Source organism: Serinus canaria, chromosome 3, assembly GCF_022539315.1.
Source record: "Serinus canaria isolate serCan28SL12 chromosome 3, serCan2020, whole genome shotgun sequence".
Lineage (NCBI taxonomy): Eukaryota > Metazoa > Chordata > Aves > Passeriformes > Fringillidae > Serinus > Serinus canaria.
Genome location: NC_066316.1, coordinates 7,438,595 through 7,457,651, shown reverse-complemented (window position 1 = coordinate 7,457,651; position 19,057 = coordinate 7,438,595). Strand labels below are relative to the sequence as shown.

The 19,057-nt window shown below is 39.5% G+C and overlaps 1 protein-coding gene across 1 annotated transcript in view; it reads right to left on the bottom strand.

Annotated features, from left to right (window-relative positions):
* CNIH3 (cornichon family AMPA receptor auxiliary protein 3) overlaps positions 1-18,284 on the bottom strand; it is a 63,987-nt gene extending 45,703 nt beyond the window's left edge. The window contains exons 1-2 of the mRNA XM_050972311.1: positions 14,625-18,284; positions 11,820-11,939 (exon numbers count right to left, since the gene is read on the bottom strand). Of these exons, the coding sequence (XP_050828268.1) occupies positions 11,820-11,939; positions 14,625-14,663 (159 nt within the window). The 5' untranslated portion in view covers positions 14,664-18,284. The remainder of the gene's footprint in view (positions 1-11,819; positions 11,940-14,624) is intronic.
* Between the last annotated feature and the right edge of the window lie 773 nt (positions 18,285-19,057).

Below are 19,057 nucleotides of genomic sequence, written 5' to 3'. Positions count from 1 at the left end.
GGTCCCACCGGCGGGATGCGTTGGGGGTCCGGGGCTCGGCGGAGCGCGGCCGGCCGGGGGCTCCTGTGCCTCTCCAGCGTCTGCAGGCAGAGAGAGCCGCGTGTTCCTGACTGAAATCCTGTCACGACAGCGTGAGAGGAAGGAGCGTAGGCTGGGATCAGTTCGGGCCAAATCTTGAGGAGATAATTATGCGCCTAAACTTGAAGTGCTTTGAGGGGGTTTTTAAAATTTTTTGGGGTTTTTTTCTTTTCAGGGACAGCTAAAGCGGGTGGAGCATACCCACCTCAGTGGGTGGACCAGCGGTGGAGAGTCCGTGCTCTGAGGCAGAGGGGGCAGGAACCCAGCCCAAGAGCTCATGAACCAAAGCAGAGTAGCTGAGAAAAGCAGGATCAGTCTGCCCTTTCCCATCAGCTTAAAAAGGCATTTACTGTTGGAGTAAATAAATAAAGGCTTTCTTAAGTACCACTGCTTTCAGGTATATCCAGATATTTGCAATACCCAAATTGCTGAAGTACATATGTAAAATAACAAAGGAAGAGCAAGCTCCTGCCTTCTCTTATTTTTAATGGATGGATCCATTAGTACCTTGTCTTTAACAGCATCCACAGTGTCTCCAGACACAACTTAGCTGTTTCTGCAGATCTGGTTTAGATTTACCCTCTAAAGTTCTTCCACTTCTTTGGAGCACATCAGCTGGGACAATAGAGCAGGTTTGCTAGCAAAAGGTTTTCATGAGAAAATACCAGAGAAGCATCAGAAATCCCATTTAAAAATATCTTGAAAACCATGGATGAAAGTTATGTATTTGTATCCTTACAAAACTGAACTTTTTTTTTTCCATTCATTTTATGGATTAAAGGGATTCAGCAACAACCCTGTTTAGAAATTTGCCAGTGGTCACCTGTGAAAGTCAGACTTCATGGCACAAGAGAACATAATTCCATCAAAGCCAAGTCCAGTGGAAGCTTTCTTTGTAAATGTTTCCAATATATTTTTGTTTAAAAGTACAGTATATTATTTGTAGCATAATAGCCACTTTTATCCTGAGGAAAGAGTGTTGATTTGAATCAAGAGTCAAGGCCAGTAATTAATAAACCAATCAGGAATAAACTGATGGATCCAACCTTTCATAATTGAGCTGCTCCAGACTCTACATGGGGTCTGATGTTTTAATTAAGAAGGACAGGACATGGCAAATAGAAATGAGATTTATGTTACACAGGGGTGCAGTAAACCTATTTATTGTAATTCTCTAATCTTTTAATTTTTTTGTACCTGAAATCCTGTAGAGCATGTACTTGTGGATGTAAATGGTTTGTGTATAACCATACCTTTTGAAAAGAACAGTGAAGGAGGTGCAGGAGTCATCCTGGGAAATATTTATTTATTTATTTTGCCATGGTTACTTTAATATCTGGATATATATTACCCATGCTAAGATTCATCACAGAAAACACCTGATGCTTCTAAAAAAATGAAAATAAAACATTTATTTCTGGAGCATTTATATCTGTACACCTCCACAAATATATATGAATACATATGAAAAACATAAATTTACTATAGCTATCATAAAAGACTGAAACAGAAACAACCCTCAAATCTCAGTTTAGCACCACACTCCAAGGTGAATATTCCCCTGTTTTTTACCCTCATCTTCATTAATATTCCAGCTATTTATTTGGAGCTCTTCAAGGAGCACACAGGCAAAACACTTGTTTCTGATTTTGCAAGGAGACAGTTCCACAACCAAAGACTCCCCAGATCACAGAGGCTTCCCTGATACTGACTTTGAAACACACATTGCCCCCAGCCATATTGCTAGCCATTAATCACTGCTAGTGGCTGTCAAATTACAAAAGATTCTGACATACACTGAAGGCAAGAAACCCATAAAGATGCATTTAGAACATTTTTGTCTTACTGAGTTCTTCTTACATAATACCATGAGAATACCTTAAGTATCCTCAGATGTTTAAGCCATGGAGAGTGATGGAAAGACATACCCCTCACTCAGCACATCTCTGATTTGCACTCAGAGATTTGTCTGAGTAATCACAAAAAATCTTCCTTGTCTCCATCTCGTTACAAACTCATTACAGCTCTCTGTGGTATGAGGACCTCACAGCAGGGAGCTGTTTCTTTGTCATTTATGAATGAGAGTACTGCAAATCGTGAAGCAAAAGGTGAAAATAATATGGATGTGCCTGACTATTTTCTCCCTGGTTTAAGCCCCCGTGAGCACAGCGGGAACACCGCTCTGTCTATTAGCTCCTCGTGCACTTCCATGGTCTTGGTCCTAACCTTCAAATAAACTAATGGACTTGATCTGAGCTGCATGAGAAATTACAGTCCAGCACCCAGCTGTGCTCCTTTGAAATGATGTACAGCACAGCAGCCAGGATGGAGGGAGAGGGAGCTGAGGGTGGAGGCTGTGGGAGCTGAGACTGCAGCGTTATCTGCTCAGGGGACCTGGAATGGGAAAAACAGATAAACACAGATACCTGTTTTATATATATAAAATATATTTTTGCCTTGATGAAAAACTGTTGCTTTCAAAACCTGTTATTTTAACACTTCTTGAGACCCATGTGGATTTCTACTACTAGAAATAAAAGGCTCAGAGGTTCTGCAGCACTCAGGAAATGCAGTAATTCCTGCTCTCCGATGTTCAGCAGCTCATTTTAGCAGCCACAGTATCAAATTTAGCACTTCATCTTTCACTCTTCCGTCCTCAAAATCTCACCAATGCTCCTGCTTCCTCCATGGTATTCCCAAGCCATTTTCAGTAGGGATTGCTGCTCTCTCTCTCCCTGTGGCTCACACTTGTAACTCAGGAATGCAACAGAAAAAATAGTCAGAAAGCTGAACCATGAGATGAATTGCAGACCAAGTAAAGTGTTGGTAAGAAATGGAAAGTAAATTCTGTTCAGACTGATTAAAAAAGGGTTTCATCTTTAACCAGAGGCTCTTTCTTTTAAATATATTTGATGATGGGTAGACAAGGCATTTCAAGCTTGACAACAGTTCCTAGCACAAGTTTTTACATGAGCTGGCTTTGTCCCACAGTACCCACAAACAGATCGTGACAGTGCATATGTAAACCCTGTGGAGAAAAGGCTTTTACAAAAGATTGTGAGGGCCCTTGCTTTCCTGTAGGAGATTAAATTTTGAAATGCTAGTTATCCCTCTTTGGATCTGGTGCTTGTAAACAGAAAGAATTTCTCTTTATTTTGCATATTTGTTGAAAGATATGATTGCAGTACAGTCTGATCCCAATTTCACACAGAGTCATCACAAGCAGATAGATGGTGGTGCTGCATTTGTACAAATAGTACTGAGATGCTGATTTTCAAAGATATCACTCTGCAAACATGACCATAGCTCAAAGCACAAACAGGATCAGGGAATTTTTAATTAAGGATGGTTTTTTACTTTCTGAGGACCTCTATGAAGGGGCCATAAAAATTCAGTCACTAGGTAAAGAATAACAGAGAACATCTGGTAAGCAGTAGACAGCCCTCAAAAACAAACAACACCTAATTGTGAAAACAGATTTAATAGATTCAGGAGTTCAGCATGTCCTTACATTAGCAGGTCTCAGAGCACTTGATTTTATGTGAAATGACCTTTTGTGCTAGATAATGAAAGAATTCCAAGGTACTTCAAGAAATTTCCAGTGGCTAATTTACAGAACAGTGTTGGAGATAAGAAGGGACTGCTAATGAGTCCTTTCAACTCCCAAATAATTACCACAACTGGATAAACTTAAAGGACAAGTCTTTATAAGGCTTGCAGTCCCTGAAGTGGGAGGCTAAAATCACCATAAATCCATCCACAAGGTGATACACCCTCAGCCAAAGCAGTTCATAGTTTTAAGATTTATATATTATTGTTACATTCTTGTTTAAGTGTAACATGTTACTGAATGCCTGTCAGAGTAAAGCCATTATATTAATTACAGTAGAGAACTCTCATTCACAGATTATTTTTAATAATACATGTGACTCTCTCTTTTGTGAACCTTAAGTAATACTAAATTATTAACAATGCTTATATACAAATTACCATCATTGGGCTTTACTGCTAATATCCCACAGAGATTAATAGAAGCACTTCATACCCTTGTGCATTATTATTTCAGATTATCTTCAGATTCTAGATGAAACTGCTCTGTTATTTCATGGTCAGTTCATTTTCAAAAGGTTACCTTTGCAATAATAAAGGCAAGTGACATTTTGTTAATGAAGTCTCATTTTCAGATTTCCAAGAATAAGATAGTTCACAAACCCACTGACAATAATCTCATTTTACTGCCAGCTGTTCCCACCTTTCTTTGTAGGACCTGGATGAATAAATTTAAAGTATATTATCATAAGATTACGGGAAAGTTTATGTCAGAAGGGACTTCAGGCTGTCTCTAGTCTGACCTCCTGTGCAAAGCAGTGACAAAGGCAAGGTCAGATTTATTGCTCAAGCTAATCTGGACCAGTCTGGAAAGCCTCCATGGACACAGACAGTCCAGCTTCTCTGGGCAACATGTTCCACTGTCTGTCTCAGGCCATCTCCAGCAGAATTGTCAGGTCCCAGCCTGTTTCATTGCCAGGGCTTATTCCCTGCTTAGTACACAACTTTACATTTGTCCCTGGTGAAGTTTGTAAGGTTCCTGTTAGGCTATAAACTCCATATTATAGAAATCCACTTTTAAAAGCATGCATTAATATGTGATACAGAAATATTCCTAAAGAGCCAAACAAGACTGTTCAGAGCATGACACTGTAGTGGCTTTGCTTCCACTGTTCCCTTGCCAGCCTGTATCAGAATCACACAGAATCCCACTCATATCCATAATGGCCACTGGCAAAACTGGGGCTTCAGGTTTGCAGCTCAGATCCCCCAGCTGAAAACAAAGAGATCTCAGCACTGTTCTGTGCCATGCTCTGATAACCAGCACCACAGAGGCAGGGCACTCATGCTGATTCTTCATGTCACCAGTGATTTTCTAGCAAATAGAAGAGTGTTTGTGACTTTTTCCATTACCTGCAGGGTTAGTGGAGCAACTTTGTGAGCATAGATGCCACTCCACCTCTTAATTCTTAAGATATTCTTTTCTCCTCTATTGCTCCAGCCTCCTCTGTCCCTCTGCTGCACAGTTCTTTCCCATTAGCCTGCTTTTCCCTTATCTTCTTGTTAGCTCTTAGTCTCAGCCTGGTCCATCTACTGCCTCTCACTTCCATACCTCGTCCAAATCCAGCTTTTATCTCTTGGGAGCTCATCAAGACTACCTCCTCACCAGTGATGGAATTTCTGACTGGATATTAATCCCCCCAGAAGGACAGGATCTCTGGCCTTGGTTCCAAGACAGAGGAGAAAAAGCAAGTGAAAAAAACAATTGCAGGGGAGGTCCTGCTTTAAAGTGAAATGGACTGGGGAAAGGATTTGTTTAATTACAACACACCTCTAATGTCTATGTGTGGAATTTTCAGAAGGATTAGAATTAGAAAAAAACATAATTATTCATGGCAACAGTAGAAGTCATCCTCATTGTACAAAAGTTACCTCCTTCCAGATGTGAAATCCTTCCAATACATGGAAGGCAGGAACCTTCCATAAATTAGTAATGAGATTTTCAGCATTGGCAAAATAGCATCTGTGTGTTTTTCCCAAGGAGATTTTTCTGAACTGGTCAAGACCTTTAGTCTGGAGGGGAAGCCAAACATAAAAATGGGAGCCCATGAAGGGAATAGAAAGTAAGATTTTAACATGGAATATCTGAAACCATCTTAATTGCCTTTGACACTACCTATTTTGCTTCAAATCAATACATGGAAAGCATACAGAAGTAATTCATGCTAACATTGCTTAATCCTGCCAAGAAGGAATTTAATTTGTGTCTGTGCTGGGGAGAGAGTGGGTTACAACTTCATAAATTCTGAATAACTGAATTCCATCAAAGAAATGAAAAAGGAATGACAAATTTTCTGAATAAGCTTTCTCATAAGAAATCCTTCATTAGTCACTGAAGACCCTGCAGACCTCTAATAAGAAAATTTGCATAAGATATGCATTTGTCCAAACACTGAAATAACATTCTGGGCCAGATTCCTCTGGTTTTGACAATGTTTCATTTTTTCCCACCCTGTAATACTCTGCTAATCCCCAAGAACTGCTGGTGCTCCCACCCACTGCAGGCTGTATCAGATCACAGCCCATGGCTCCATGACTCTGAACAGAGATGCCAGAACAAAGTCAAATATGCAATGCCCTTCAAAAGTTCTCCTTCTCAGAGGATGATTAAATTATCTCCAATTAAACCAAATGCTCTTTGTCTTTCTGTACTGAGACTGATACTGAATGCTCATCCCTGCTGTCCCAAAAATAACAATCTGTTGCAGAAAACCTAGACCTGGTGTCTTTGCTATAATTTAGGAAAAATTCAGTATTTCACCAAACTGACATATGTGTTCTCAGTGAATTAATGGTCTTAGTCATTTTTAACTTGCAGGCATAAATGAATAGCTACAATATGGTCTGCATAACTAACAGTGTTCACTAATGAATATATAAACATTCAATTATGGCTTTACTAATTCAGAAAAGTTGTTTTTGATGCAGTTCCATGAGAGGTGGGCTCATCTATGGTACAAAAGGAAGGAGAGGCCATGCAGGTGTACAGCAGCATGTGCTGCAGTAACAGTAGGGATTATCTGGTTGCCATCAGCTCAGGACTCCTGTAGCCCTGTCTCCTTGTCCTGTAACTCATTAAATTAGGATCAGGTTTGACTGATCTCTATTTAAAAATAATAAATAAATCAGCTGCCATAAAAACATTACTTATATTATTAGCACATCAGCAATGCAACTGTTTATCAAGCACTGAATTTAAACCCCCTCCAAACTGATCTCCTAAGCTTCTGTAACTTCGGAACATATTCCTCATGTTAAACCAGAGAAAATAAAAAACCCACAAATAGGGATATTTTTAACTGTAGGAGCAAAACTAATGATTATAGCACTCTGTATCACTTAGAATTTCTAGTCACTTTAGCTAAAATCCCTTATAAAAACTATTTAAGCATTTGACAACAAGTACTGAAGAATTCATATTGTAAATTGGAAATATACCAGAAGAAAAGGTTGGAGGTGGCAATGGAGGAGTTGGGAACATGTTTAGCAAGAAATCTCATGAGAACACTGTACTGAAAGATCATTTTTATTCTAAATATAAATCTTTAATACATTTAATACATCCTGGCTTTAACATCCTAATATATTTTTATTGCCGGTCTGAAGAAGAACACCAAGACAAGGTGATTCTCTGCAATTTAGCTATCTCTTATAGAGAAGAGAAGAGAAGGATTGAAATCCTGGTGAAAGGTTCCAGTGCATTTTGTATTTTTGTATTGTAAGTATTTCAGTTTCTGTTCTGCCTTCTACTGGTGCCAAGCAACAGGACAAGAGGCAAGAGGCAGAAGCTGGAACACAGGAAGGCTCCCCCCTGCAAATGAGGAGGAACTTCCTTACTGTGCAAGTGGCAGAGCACTGGAACAGGTCACCAGGGAGATTGTGGAGTCTCCTTCCCTGGAAATATTCAAAAACCATCTGGACACAATCCACCTGCTCTAGGATGACCCTTGGGAGGTTGAACCAGATGACCCTCTGTTGTCCTTTCCAACCTGACCCACTCTGTGATTCTTTTTCTTTCTGTAATCTTGAAATGTCTAGATAAACTTCCCTATACCACAAGGTAAGTTTGGGTCTAGATCTTTAAGATATTCTGTATGCCCTCTGAAATACTCAGTTGAACTTTAGCAATAGTTAGGAGAAAAATAATTTGTGATGTCATAAGTAAAAAACCTGCCCTTCTGCCTATTTTTATTCTGTGTCAATCAAAGTCACCTTTTTCCCAATCCTGTATGTTTTGTACCTACATTAAACAGTTAGTACAAGCTTTCTTTTGTTAAACCAATTGTCACTTTAATGTGACAAAAGTGGCTGAGCAGTGGCAGGTTCCAGCTCTAGTCATCTGTGCTCTCCAAATGGAAGGATCTGTGTTGTTTCCTAAAGCTTTCACCTGTCACTCAGAGCTCTGAAGCTGCTGTTCACTGGAAGATCAATGAAACACAGGTCTCAGAGATTACTAGAAAAATAAGAGCTAAATGGGTTCTTAACTAGTCATTACCTGGGAAGAGAACTATGACTCACATCAACTTCAGAAAGTAAAACAGCCTTTTGGAAACTATCATGACTCACAAGCACGGCACACAGGCACTCATACATGCAGAGTCTTCTTCTCTGTTCAAGGCATTTAGTTCTTCTATAGAGAAACTCAGCTCTCATCTCCTTGAATCTACAACAGGCTTATATCAATGTAATTACCTTGACATCAACCAGCTCTCTGATTCAAAGAAGTAGATGCTATATGTGTGTTTCTTGCTGACTAGGCTACATAAATTGTTGACCTATAAACTTCTGTGAAACAACACATAACAGAAATTAACTTTTTATTCTTCTCTTACAAAGAGATTTTGTAAGAGTTTGCTTTGGATTGCAAGTAAAGCAACTCTCAAAATCAAATGAACTCCAGGTAGGTTTTCTTTGAGGACATAGCGTTCTAAAAGAAAAATCTTTTTCAACAATTACTCCAGTGAGGGGTTATTTTGGCTTCTGAAGCACTCATTTTAGTGGTAATAATTCTGTGTCCATTGAGGCAATTAACATAAGCAAAGCTATTGAGTTAAGCCAAGCTAGCCAAGCTGAGGGACTTAGGCTTGAAATGGGAGCAAATAAGACATTTTAGCAGCACAGGTGTTTCCAATCCATCAGTTACTGCTGTAATTTACATGCATGCTGCCTTCTGAGAGGTACTTTGAACTTTCAGGGAGCTGAAAATCAGAAAGCACTTTTGCTAATTTGAACTGCAAAAGGGTTTTCCACTGTGATGCTCTCAGTGTGACCCATGTGCACTCAGTGGAGATCATCCTGCAGGAAAAGGTAACACACTGCACAGCCTTCTGAGTTTCTACACATATTTGTTCTGGCCTAGACCGAGAAGCTAATTTGTGATAATTAGGGTGTAAATTTCCAAGCACTGCAGCTTAGCTGCCCTAGTTCCCACTAAGGCCACTTTGACTTGCTGGGAGAAAGCAATCTGCCTTTGAAAGTACTGTAAGCTATTTTTCCTTTAACACTGAAGTGTCCCCAGCAAGAATAGTGTGAATTAGTGAAATGGAAATTCACACCCAATAAGAGTTTCTATTAAATTCCTTCTGTTAAAATGCCCATAAATAGGGCAGGTGGCTGGAGCAGACTGACAGGGTAATAGATGCCCAGAAAGAAAAAAAAAATTAGATCACAAAAGTAGCACAAGTCACTTGGAAAATGAATTAAGATGAGCTATGTCCACAAATGGTGTTACTGAACTCCTCTCACCTTGAAGAGGAGGAAGAAATGCATCCCAAGGAAGGCAGAATTACTGCAAATGACCCTAAGTAGCTGAGCAAAGAGCTTGATGTGCTTGCTACCTAAGTGCTCAGCTGAGGAGCCAAGAGAGCTGAGCATGGCAAGGTGTTCCTGACACAGGGCTGGGAGAAGCTGTCCCCTGATGGTTGATTATCAGACTGACAGAAATGAGCAAATTCAATTCTTATCAGAAAAGTGTCTGCCTTGCAAAACTCAGAAGCTGAGATTTCCCTGCTAATCATCTTGGTACAAGCAAAGAGGAACAAAAAACTTAATTATCCTCCTGTTCTAAAAAATGGTACCTCCACACTAAAATCCAGAGACTGCACTGGGAACTGTCTATGCCTTTGCCCATTCCAGAATTATCCTACATGGATTATTTCATCCTGCAGGGTTGTCAGGCCTGAATTGAACCCAAACACATTAGAGTGTTTGCAGTTCTTTGATTGTATTTATCAGTATTCTTTGTTGTGAGGTGTAGGACTTTATTTTAAATCAATAAGAATATGCTCTTAACTACAAAAGCACATGGAAACTGCATGAAATCTTCCATTGTTCCCCACTACATAGCCAGGGTCTTCTTTAAAAAGATAACTTTGAGTTTAGAACTCCCAGTTGTAGGAAGTGCTGCAAGGCAAAGATACATTCAGCTTGTTTGAATTCCTAGGCAAGGTGTGAAACCAAACTGGGGAGAGTCTCCAGATGAACCAAGAACAATTCCCTGACTGTATTTCAGTCCAAAGCTGCACAGATCATAGTTGTATAAACTCATTTCATGCCTTTTATGTCTCCTTTGTTAACTTTAGCGTCTTCTGTCTCTGAACATCATACGTGCCTTCCAAACCCTGCAAATCTGAGCTATCTGAATTTACTGTCATATTATGTTGTGAAAATGGAATGCCACACAACCTTATATCTGAATATTTCTCAAATTCACAAGTGCAGCAGATATTCTCCCTTCTGTCCATACAACTTCTTCAATGGGATTCTGCTTCAATATGCAAGTTTTATGGCATCTCTATATACTGTGAAAATGTGCTTCTCCACACAAAGTAATATTTTACTATCTTTGACAGCAATAAAAATATTTCTCACATGCTATAGAACATAGTGAGGCAGTCTGAGATATGCATGAAATGTCCCTCCAGGAAAGTGAGTTTATTTAAGAATGGCACACATTTCCAGTCTGGTTTATATTTCAGAAGTTGCTGTAATCTCAGACTGACTGCATATTTGAGAAATCCTGAAAGACAGATGAGAAGCCTGGTAAAGATAAAAACTATCTTAAGAAAAAGGAATAGTTGTGGAACAGTCAACATTTTGGCATGTTTAATTGCTTATTTTATTATTTTTCTCTTGATTTAAATTAAACAAGTATCCAGAAGAGAGCAATAAAAAAATAGCAAGGACCAATGTTTAATCAAAGAGAAATTGTGTGAAACTAAACAAAATTCTATGACAAAGTAATAGGTCTTGGGAAAAAGAATGAGCAATTAAAGCCAAATATGCTAGCCCTGAAATGTTTCACAGTGCTGATTGTTCCCACTCTTACTATTGTGTATTTAATTATTCCTACCTAAATGAAGTAGGTCTCATTTTATTTGTTAAGTTGTGTATACTTTTCACACTGATTTCTTGAGCTCTCATGATGATTCTCAATTTACATCCTCCCCCTTCAGGGGCAGTTAAGGATCCTCTGCAGCTGATGGCTGGATGCTATTTAATAATCCTCTCTACCATGTTATCCAAAATATTAATGGAAGTCTTGACTTGTGCTAGACCTGAGGTAGCATCCTGCAAATCCCATGTGCAGAATCCTTTCATTTTGATGATGAATCATGGTTAGTAAAACCAGCTGCATTTTCCCAACATGCTGCAGCAGTACTCAGAAAAATAGCTGCATGTTTTATCACAAATGGAGCAAACAGAATGACATCAATCCAGAATGAAAACAGAAAACATTGTACTGGGATGCATAAGCCAAAAAGTAGCACTGAAGATGTGAAGAAGTGACATTTCAGGACATTACACTTTTGAAAGCTGCATGCACATATTTGAGATAATTCAGGAGATATTAGAGCCATTGGCCTTGGAGCTCATTCCACCAAAAGAAAACTCTGCAGACACACATGGAAACATAAATGTAAAGTGGTAGTAAGTGTGGAAATACAATATTCTCTATCCACAATAGACAGGATAAAATGTAATAGTCTGAAACTACAAAAAGTGATTTAAATTAGGAGTTAAAAAAATTACAAAGAAATTAAAGTGAGAATACATCACTAAACTTGCACGTTCCCTAAATGACATTAATGGTAATGCAAAAATACCAACCAAACCATACTTCCATAACCCACCTTCAAAACTGTCATGCACATGAATCCAGGGATATCTTCTTCCTCATCAGGTTGTTCAAAGGCCCATCCAGTCTGACCTTGGATGCTTCCAGAGATGTTCCAGCTGACCAGGGTTAAGAACTATGGAGACACAAAAACCACAGCAATCCTACAGATGATTAAGGAACCATCCAAATCTATTATTTATAGTCTTACACAATTTTTGACAGGTGACTGTAAAATAGAGGTTTGAAATCATTATTTTAACCTGCTATTGTGAGAAGCCAAAAGTTCAGGGGTAAATTTTCTCCAAATAAATCAATGGTAATGCAGAGTCTACCTACACAAGATATTTATGCAATCCCCATTATGGCAGTATTAGTACTCTTCCCAATATTTAATGTACTTCTCTTCACAATAATGCTGTAAGGTCAGCAAGTCTGTGAGACCACACAATCCAAAATACAAGATTTGCCAACCCAAAGAGAAAATGCTCAGTAAACCAATCATGAAGAGTAATCCAGTTGTATCTCCTGGATTTCCTGGAGGAAATCACAGTTCTAGCTCCCATTTTAAACATTTCAGATCTGCCCAAATCACTGAATTCCAAAAAAAACTGGGTGGACTGTACACACACAGATCAGTGGAGTGTGTGCCATCAGCTCAGCACAGAGCAGGACAGGTGCTGTTAGACACTTACCAAGCTGTTAATATGAACATTATTTGCTCTCACCTGAGTCTTGGTCATCTGACAAGATGTTCTCTTCCTGCTGACTGAAACAATAGCAACTGCCTGTAAGAACATGCTGTTCTGGAAAGCTGAGCAAATCTGTTGTTTGTCTGTTTTACCCAATGAGTGATTACACTTAAAGTAGAAAAATAAGCCTGGAGATGCTATTTATTTAGGAATGCATTACCCTGAACTTACAATTCAAATAACCAAATTATTTTAAGAATCTGACACTAAAATGATTTACCAGAAGCTACAGATGAGCAGCCATATCTCAAACCTAGGTTCTCTCCTTAGTTGCATGACTCTTTCTCTCTCTTTATGGTCTGATTTTTCAAAGAAGGATTTTAAATTTAGGAGAATAGAAATCCAAGACTGGGCATGCAGGGCAGGAAAAAAAAATATCATGGGATGACCATCTCAGCAAGGCTTGAGTACATTACAGAAATACACTACCAGTAGCCCACAATTTATAGATTAATCAATTAATAGATTTCTAGAAGTGTCTGTCAAACTGCAATGTGACATTTCTTTGTATGTTATCAAATGAGGATCCAACCCTGAAGCGCTTCCAAAGTACAAATAATATTTTGGTGTTATATACACAAATAATAGGGTTTACTTCTTTGAGTGTACCCACAGCTGTCTCATGAGTGTGAACCACTCAGTTTAGGAAGGCTTTTGAATCAGATCCATGCTCACAGATTACGTTTAAGTCAATACTCAAAGAATCATTAGAGAATATATTTTGCATTTCATTTTTATTTTGCAGAGGGTTTTTTCTTAAAAAACCTATAAGACAGTTGATATCCAGCTTCTCCAAAAGAACAGAGGCAGCTACATTGGTTATTCTAGGCTTGAAAACATTTTGCATGGCCATTGAGAAGTCCTTTAGCTAGTCCAACACTGATTTCAGCACAAAATCTTTTCACAGTGCAAATATCAGAATACTTTGGAGCTGAAAAGCAAAGCCTTCAGTTAATCCAATTCTGCAAATACAAAGAGCTTCCTCAATTAAGTATTAGAGAGAGTATCTTCCTGGGCATGAACTCTGGAGCCTACAGCACTAAGTAGGGAAGGAAATGGGATGACAACAGGCAGGAGAAAATCTGCTACTGGCCCAAATATATACTTTTGTGGAAATTCAACCCCAAATTCTAGCACTGCAATTCTTGAGAAGCAAGGAGGTATCTTAGAAAATATCAGTGCTAGAATGAAATTACAGATGTTAAATTGAAGGTATGCTTAATAACTGTTAAACTGAAAGTACGCCTAATAACTTAAATTTTATGAGCATGGACCTAGATGTTGCAATTTTAACAGAATTATGCAGATTTGGTGCCCCCTGCTGTCTTTTACTACCAGAATGACCCATGAAAAATATGAGTTGGTGATTGAACACACTGAACTGCACAAAACAGCCCCAAAGGGCAAATTAAGGATGCTTTTCAAAAAGGCACATTTAAACTAGAGTGTGGGTTCACAGACTGCTTTGGTGAAGCACCCAGGACCTGAGAAGAGCAGAGGTCTCAGTTGGTAATGACCATAAAGAGGCAAAACAGAGTGCACCATGGCCAGCAGGAGCCAGACAGAGCTGAGCTTCAGCCTTGGCACACCTCCATTGCCTCAAACCAGAAGCACAGAAAATATTCAGTTTCTTGTGGGGATAAAACCAGATGAAATCCCTGTAGTCTCTCTTTTCTTGCTCAACACCAGCTCTGCTATATTCCTGCCTCTCACCCCCAAACAGGAGATTTTAAACAGACTGGAAATGCTTCCATATGATGGGAGCATCTCGACATCTCAACAAATATGAGTACCAGTGGTGTCCCCAGCTACACAAGTTTGTGTTATCAACTAAAGTGGAAGACACACACTCCAGGAGCACATCTAGCACAGCAGGCTCCCACAGGGACAAACCCAGAGCTAATCTGAAGCACACCCTCTCCAATACACTCAGCACAGCTGCTGCTGTGGCAGCACAACATGCTTCTCTCTCCAGAGCAAACCCTCTTGGTTTGCCACACTGCATGCTAAAGGGACTTCACATGAGACTCACCTGCTGAATCCCACTGCCTCAGAGGTGGGGGTCTCACCTCTCCATGCCCTGTGATCCTTGTTGCCAGTCCACCCATTTCATAAGCCTCAGCAACCTTCTGCCTTCTTCCTTGACTTTCTGACTTTAAAAGGTCATCTCTCCCTCTTTCCCCCCACCCCAGGCTGGTTTTCAGAAGGATCAGTTTATTGTATGGGCTGGTCTGATGTAAGAGGGGGAGGAATGTCCCTTTGGCAGCAGCACAGTCTCAGATTGGCTTAAACTAATCATGAAACTTCTGTCCTAATCAAATAAGGCCACGAGGTGCCAATGGGTGCAATTGCTTGTCCAAACTAACAGAGAACATTTCCAGCACAGCTGGGTTGAATCCTGCTATAATCAATGGCCAAGATGTTATATCACTAACTTTTGAAAATTTCTCTGTTGGTCTCCTGCCCATTCTTTGCACTCCTACTACAGAATGTAAGTGATGATGAAGCAAAGCACAGTGCTCATCTGAACTTCTGCAAAGCAGCAGGCAGGACTTTTCCAGGGAGAATATCTATTTAAGTGATTTCCTACTGCAAATCAACAGGCTATCAAGTGATGACTTTGTCTGCTTAAGCTCAAAGACATTTCTTTAAAGGAGCTCTCGTTCAGCAGTCACAAGTAATCAATCAGTCAGTTACTTCCTCCCTTGGCTATCTGTGCTTGAAGATGGAAAAAAAAACCAAAAAAACCCCAAAAACCCAAATCTAAACAAAAAACTCCACAGAAATGGACAATCTTGTCTTGCCACAACAGGAGTGTTCAGTGACTTAAGACTGTTGCCTGTGTTCCTGAAATCATGGCTGCCAAAACAGCATGATGCTGTTCTTCAAGCAGATGTGCAGCAGATGATGCTTCATCATTTCATATTCTCCTCAGGTTGGAAGGCTTTTAGGACTGACATTGAATCTGTGAGTCACTGACTGCTCTGGAAAGGGTTACTGGTGAATAAGATGAAATTTCTGTCATTTATGGTGTCTAAGAAGGTTTTTCAACTTCAAGAGAAAAGAATTTATTCAGTTTCTCTGACACTTATTTATACACACAAGTTTTAAATGGCCATTTTCAACTCTTGAACTCCTGTGACTTAGTGAAATGTTATGATCTGTATTACATCTGCTGTAGCACTATTTAAACTAACATCCTTAATAAAATCTTGCTCACTCCCACCATCTAGAAATCCTGTTTTGTACTTCACACATTTTATTTTCATACCTCAGAATTCAAAACACCAGAAGGCAGGAGTTTGGTCTGGTAACTATTAAATTAGTTGTATCCTGATACAAAACCAACTTGCTTACTACATCCTATATACTTGTCAGTTTATTCAGTGAACTGGCTGCAGAGACTGCCTAAAAATTCACTTCTATCTCCTCTAAATGTTGTCTAAGTCAGCAGTCTGTCCTCTATTCACCTCTTTTCAGTGTGAAACACAGCCACAAACAGCCATGTCAGGGGTTGTGCAAGAAGAAGATTATGAGGGTGGATCCACTTGTTTTGATCTCCTGACAGAGCACTGTGGCTCACCCTGCTACCACCAGGCTGTGGGGCTGCTCCTGCAGCCACCTTCTTGCTCCTTTTCCACTCCTAAGCTCTCTTCTTTCTCCCCTTTTCTTATTTTCTCCCTGAAATTAATAAATTAATGTGCATGTCTAGCAGTCACCACTTGCAAAGAGGCAGACCAAGATGTTCCTGAGAGTAAGGAGCCAATTTTAACTGTTGAAATGAACTTGAGTGCTGGAAGAGCTGGAAGAGCTCCCTTCTTCTTGACACAGAAGGGAGGCGTGCAGAGGGATGAGTGTGGAGGTTGAAGTCAGATCTTATTATCACAAGACCTCAGGGCACTGGCTAATCAGCAGGGGTGTAACTTTATTGGGAAAAGTGTCTTTTATGATATTCATGTCTGTATCTGAAACATTCCATTTCAGTGAGACACCAGAGACACTTCATGAGCCACTGGAGTGCTGCACCACAGCCATAAATAACAATTACTGGGAGACTCTCTTCCAGGGCATGCCAAGCCCCAGCATGTGGGAAGGGATAAAACACATCACTCCTCATGTCTTTCAAGCATGCTCTTCCCAACTTCCCAACAGAAACTAAGGTGAATATCAACATACATGGCAGACTTATTTCCTCTCTAAGCATACTCTTTCTCCTGTAATCCAAGTATTGGGACACATTTCTTCCACCTACTACGTATCTTTTACCTAAAAATGCAGATTTGTGCATTGTGAGTTGTAGTTTTCTCCTCACAGGATCAGAAAGCACTTTTGGGATAAGGAACCCAGAACAGGGAAGCAAAAAACTCCAAATTCAGTTCACAGTGTAAACAGAAGACTTTGCACTTACTCCACTTGTTGGACATCCTGTCTAGAATAGGATGGCAAATTGTCCTAGGCTTTGTTTATGCTGGCTAGAAAAATATGCCATAAACAAAGCAAAAGACAAATTGGTTTTCAACATGACTTGTCCAGTCATTGAGGAATAAATCCAAACTTTTTAACACTAAAACCTAACACAATCAACCAGCCAAACTACTGGAAGGATTGAAATGAACTATGTATAGTTCAAAAAAAACCAAACCAAGAGTAGGCATCCATGAACCAGAGCCAGAATTCAAGAATTCAAGTCATTTGAGTATAGAATAAACAGTGGAGGAACACCAAGCAAAACCAAATTCCTGCATATCCATATTTCAGGATTAGGTTAAAGAGCAAAAGGTCTGTTCACCATCTCCTTCTGGAGACCAAACCAGGATATATGCCAGCATATCAGTAAGCACCAGGATATATTCTTCTGTTAGAACAACATTTTATCACATACATTTGTTCTTATCAGAAGCTGGAAGACAAAAGCACTCTTCACCCTGCAGTTAACAACAACGGGTGGCAATCTGTTAGCAACAGTGTAAACACTGCACTTTATCAAGCATTACTTCATTTTCACTCTTCTGTTTCCATCTCTTTGTGTCCTTGTGAAGACTGGGCAGCAGGTGTGAAACAAGGACTACTAAATGTTACAGAATTCCAAGTAATAACATCCAAACCCTGCTTTTTTTAATGATAAACAAGTTTAGCTCCAACATGTGCAGTTCCTTTAAGGTATTTTTATCCTAAATTCAGCATTTAAGGATCTTATGACAATTCGATATTTCATGTGATCCTGTTAAATATGAAACACTGATGATCATAAAAATAAATAAATAGTGTGAAGTAGATAATATTGATGTTTTTACAAAGTGATGCTGTAGCACAGCATTCAGCTTGTGTTTCTGTGTGTGTGTGTGTGTCTTGGTTCTCTCCTCATCCTGATATGGCTGGACTTGCCAGAATGTCTCAATTCTCCCCTTCTGGCTGCAGTTTCCCTGCATGAAAACTGGGTAGGGTAGAGCAGAATAAAGGATGGCAATACAGATGTCACCCCAGTTCTGGATGAAGACAAGGCACACACCTGGGGAGCTGAAGAACACTGCTGAGGCATGCAGTAAAACCACAGCTAATGCAGCCAAGACAAGGCCTTAGGCAGCAACTGACTTTGCAGCTCTGTCTAATCTCCAGGCTTATAAGGGGATGCCTTCTGACATTGCCCCTTTTGCTGTGTAACTCTTCCTACCTGTAAGAAAAAGCTTCAGCAGCTCCCTGAGACATTCCCCAACAATAGATACAGTAGTCTGTTTATAATGGGCACCTGCTGCTTGGTCCACTGCACTGATATTCTGAATTTTAACAGCATTCCTTTATTTTAAACACGCCACCAAGAGTAAATATTTAATGGGCAGTGATCCCTAAACAATAGGGTTTAATTTCTCATTTACCAGGGATATGGGAGTAAATCTGTATTCAGTGCCCTGTAATAAAACACAGCTCATAAAGTAATATTATGCATTGGAATATAAATATGAGGCATTATACACAGCAGGTAACTTAATTATTCTTGACTCTGGCATAAATGGTTGGAGGTGAATGCCACCTAGATTATTACTAATTACACCTTGCACCTTTATGAACAGACTGAAGAACTTATCAGCCATGCACACAAGCAATTTGTTCTAAGCCACACAATGAGCCAGTGGCAAACAAAGGAGAGGAAACAAGGTTCCTTTATCTGCCAGACTTCTGAGCCACCTTCTCTCCAACAAGAATGAAAAGCCATTTCATACTACATAGCTACTTTTTGTCAGTGTTTCACCAGAGTTATAAACTCAGCCTCACAAGGTATTAAAAAGCTTTGTATAAGTAAATACATAAATATATTTATATGTTTGTGTGTATTTTTAAATATGACAAAACATAAACCTAATGGATTAAAGCCTCACAACTCCTAAAGTAGCTTAATTTTAGTGTCTGAACACATTACCAAAGAAAAGAGTACTGCTCTAAAAGCACACATTTATTGTAGAAACCTCAGTATTTTGTGCAGCCTTTGGGTTCACTGCAATCCTAC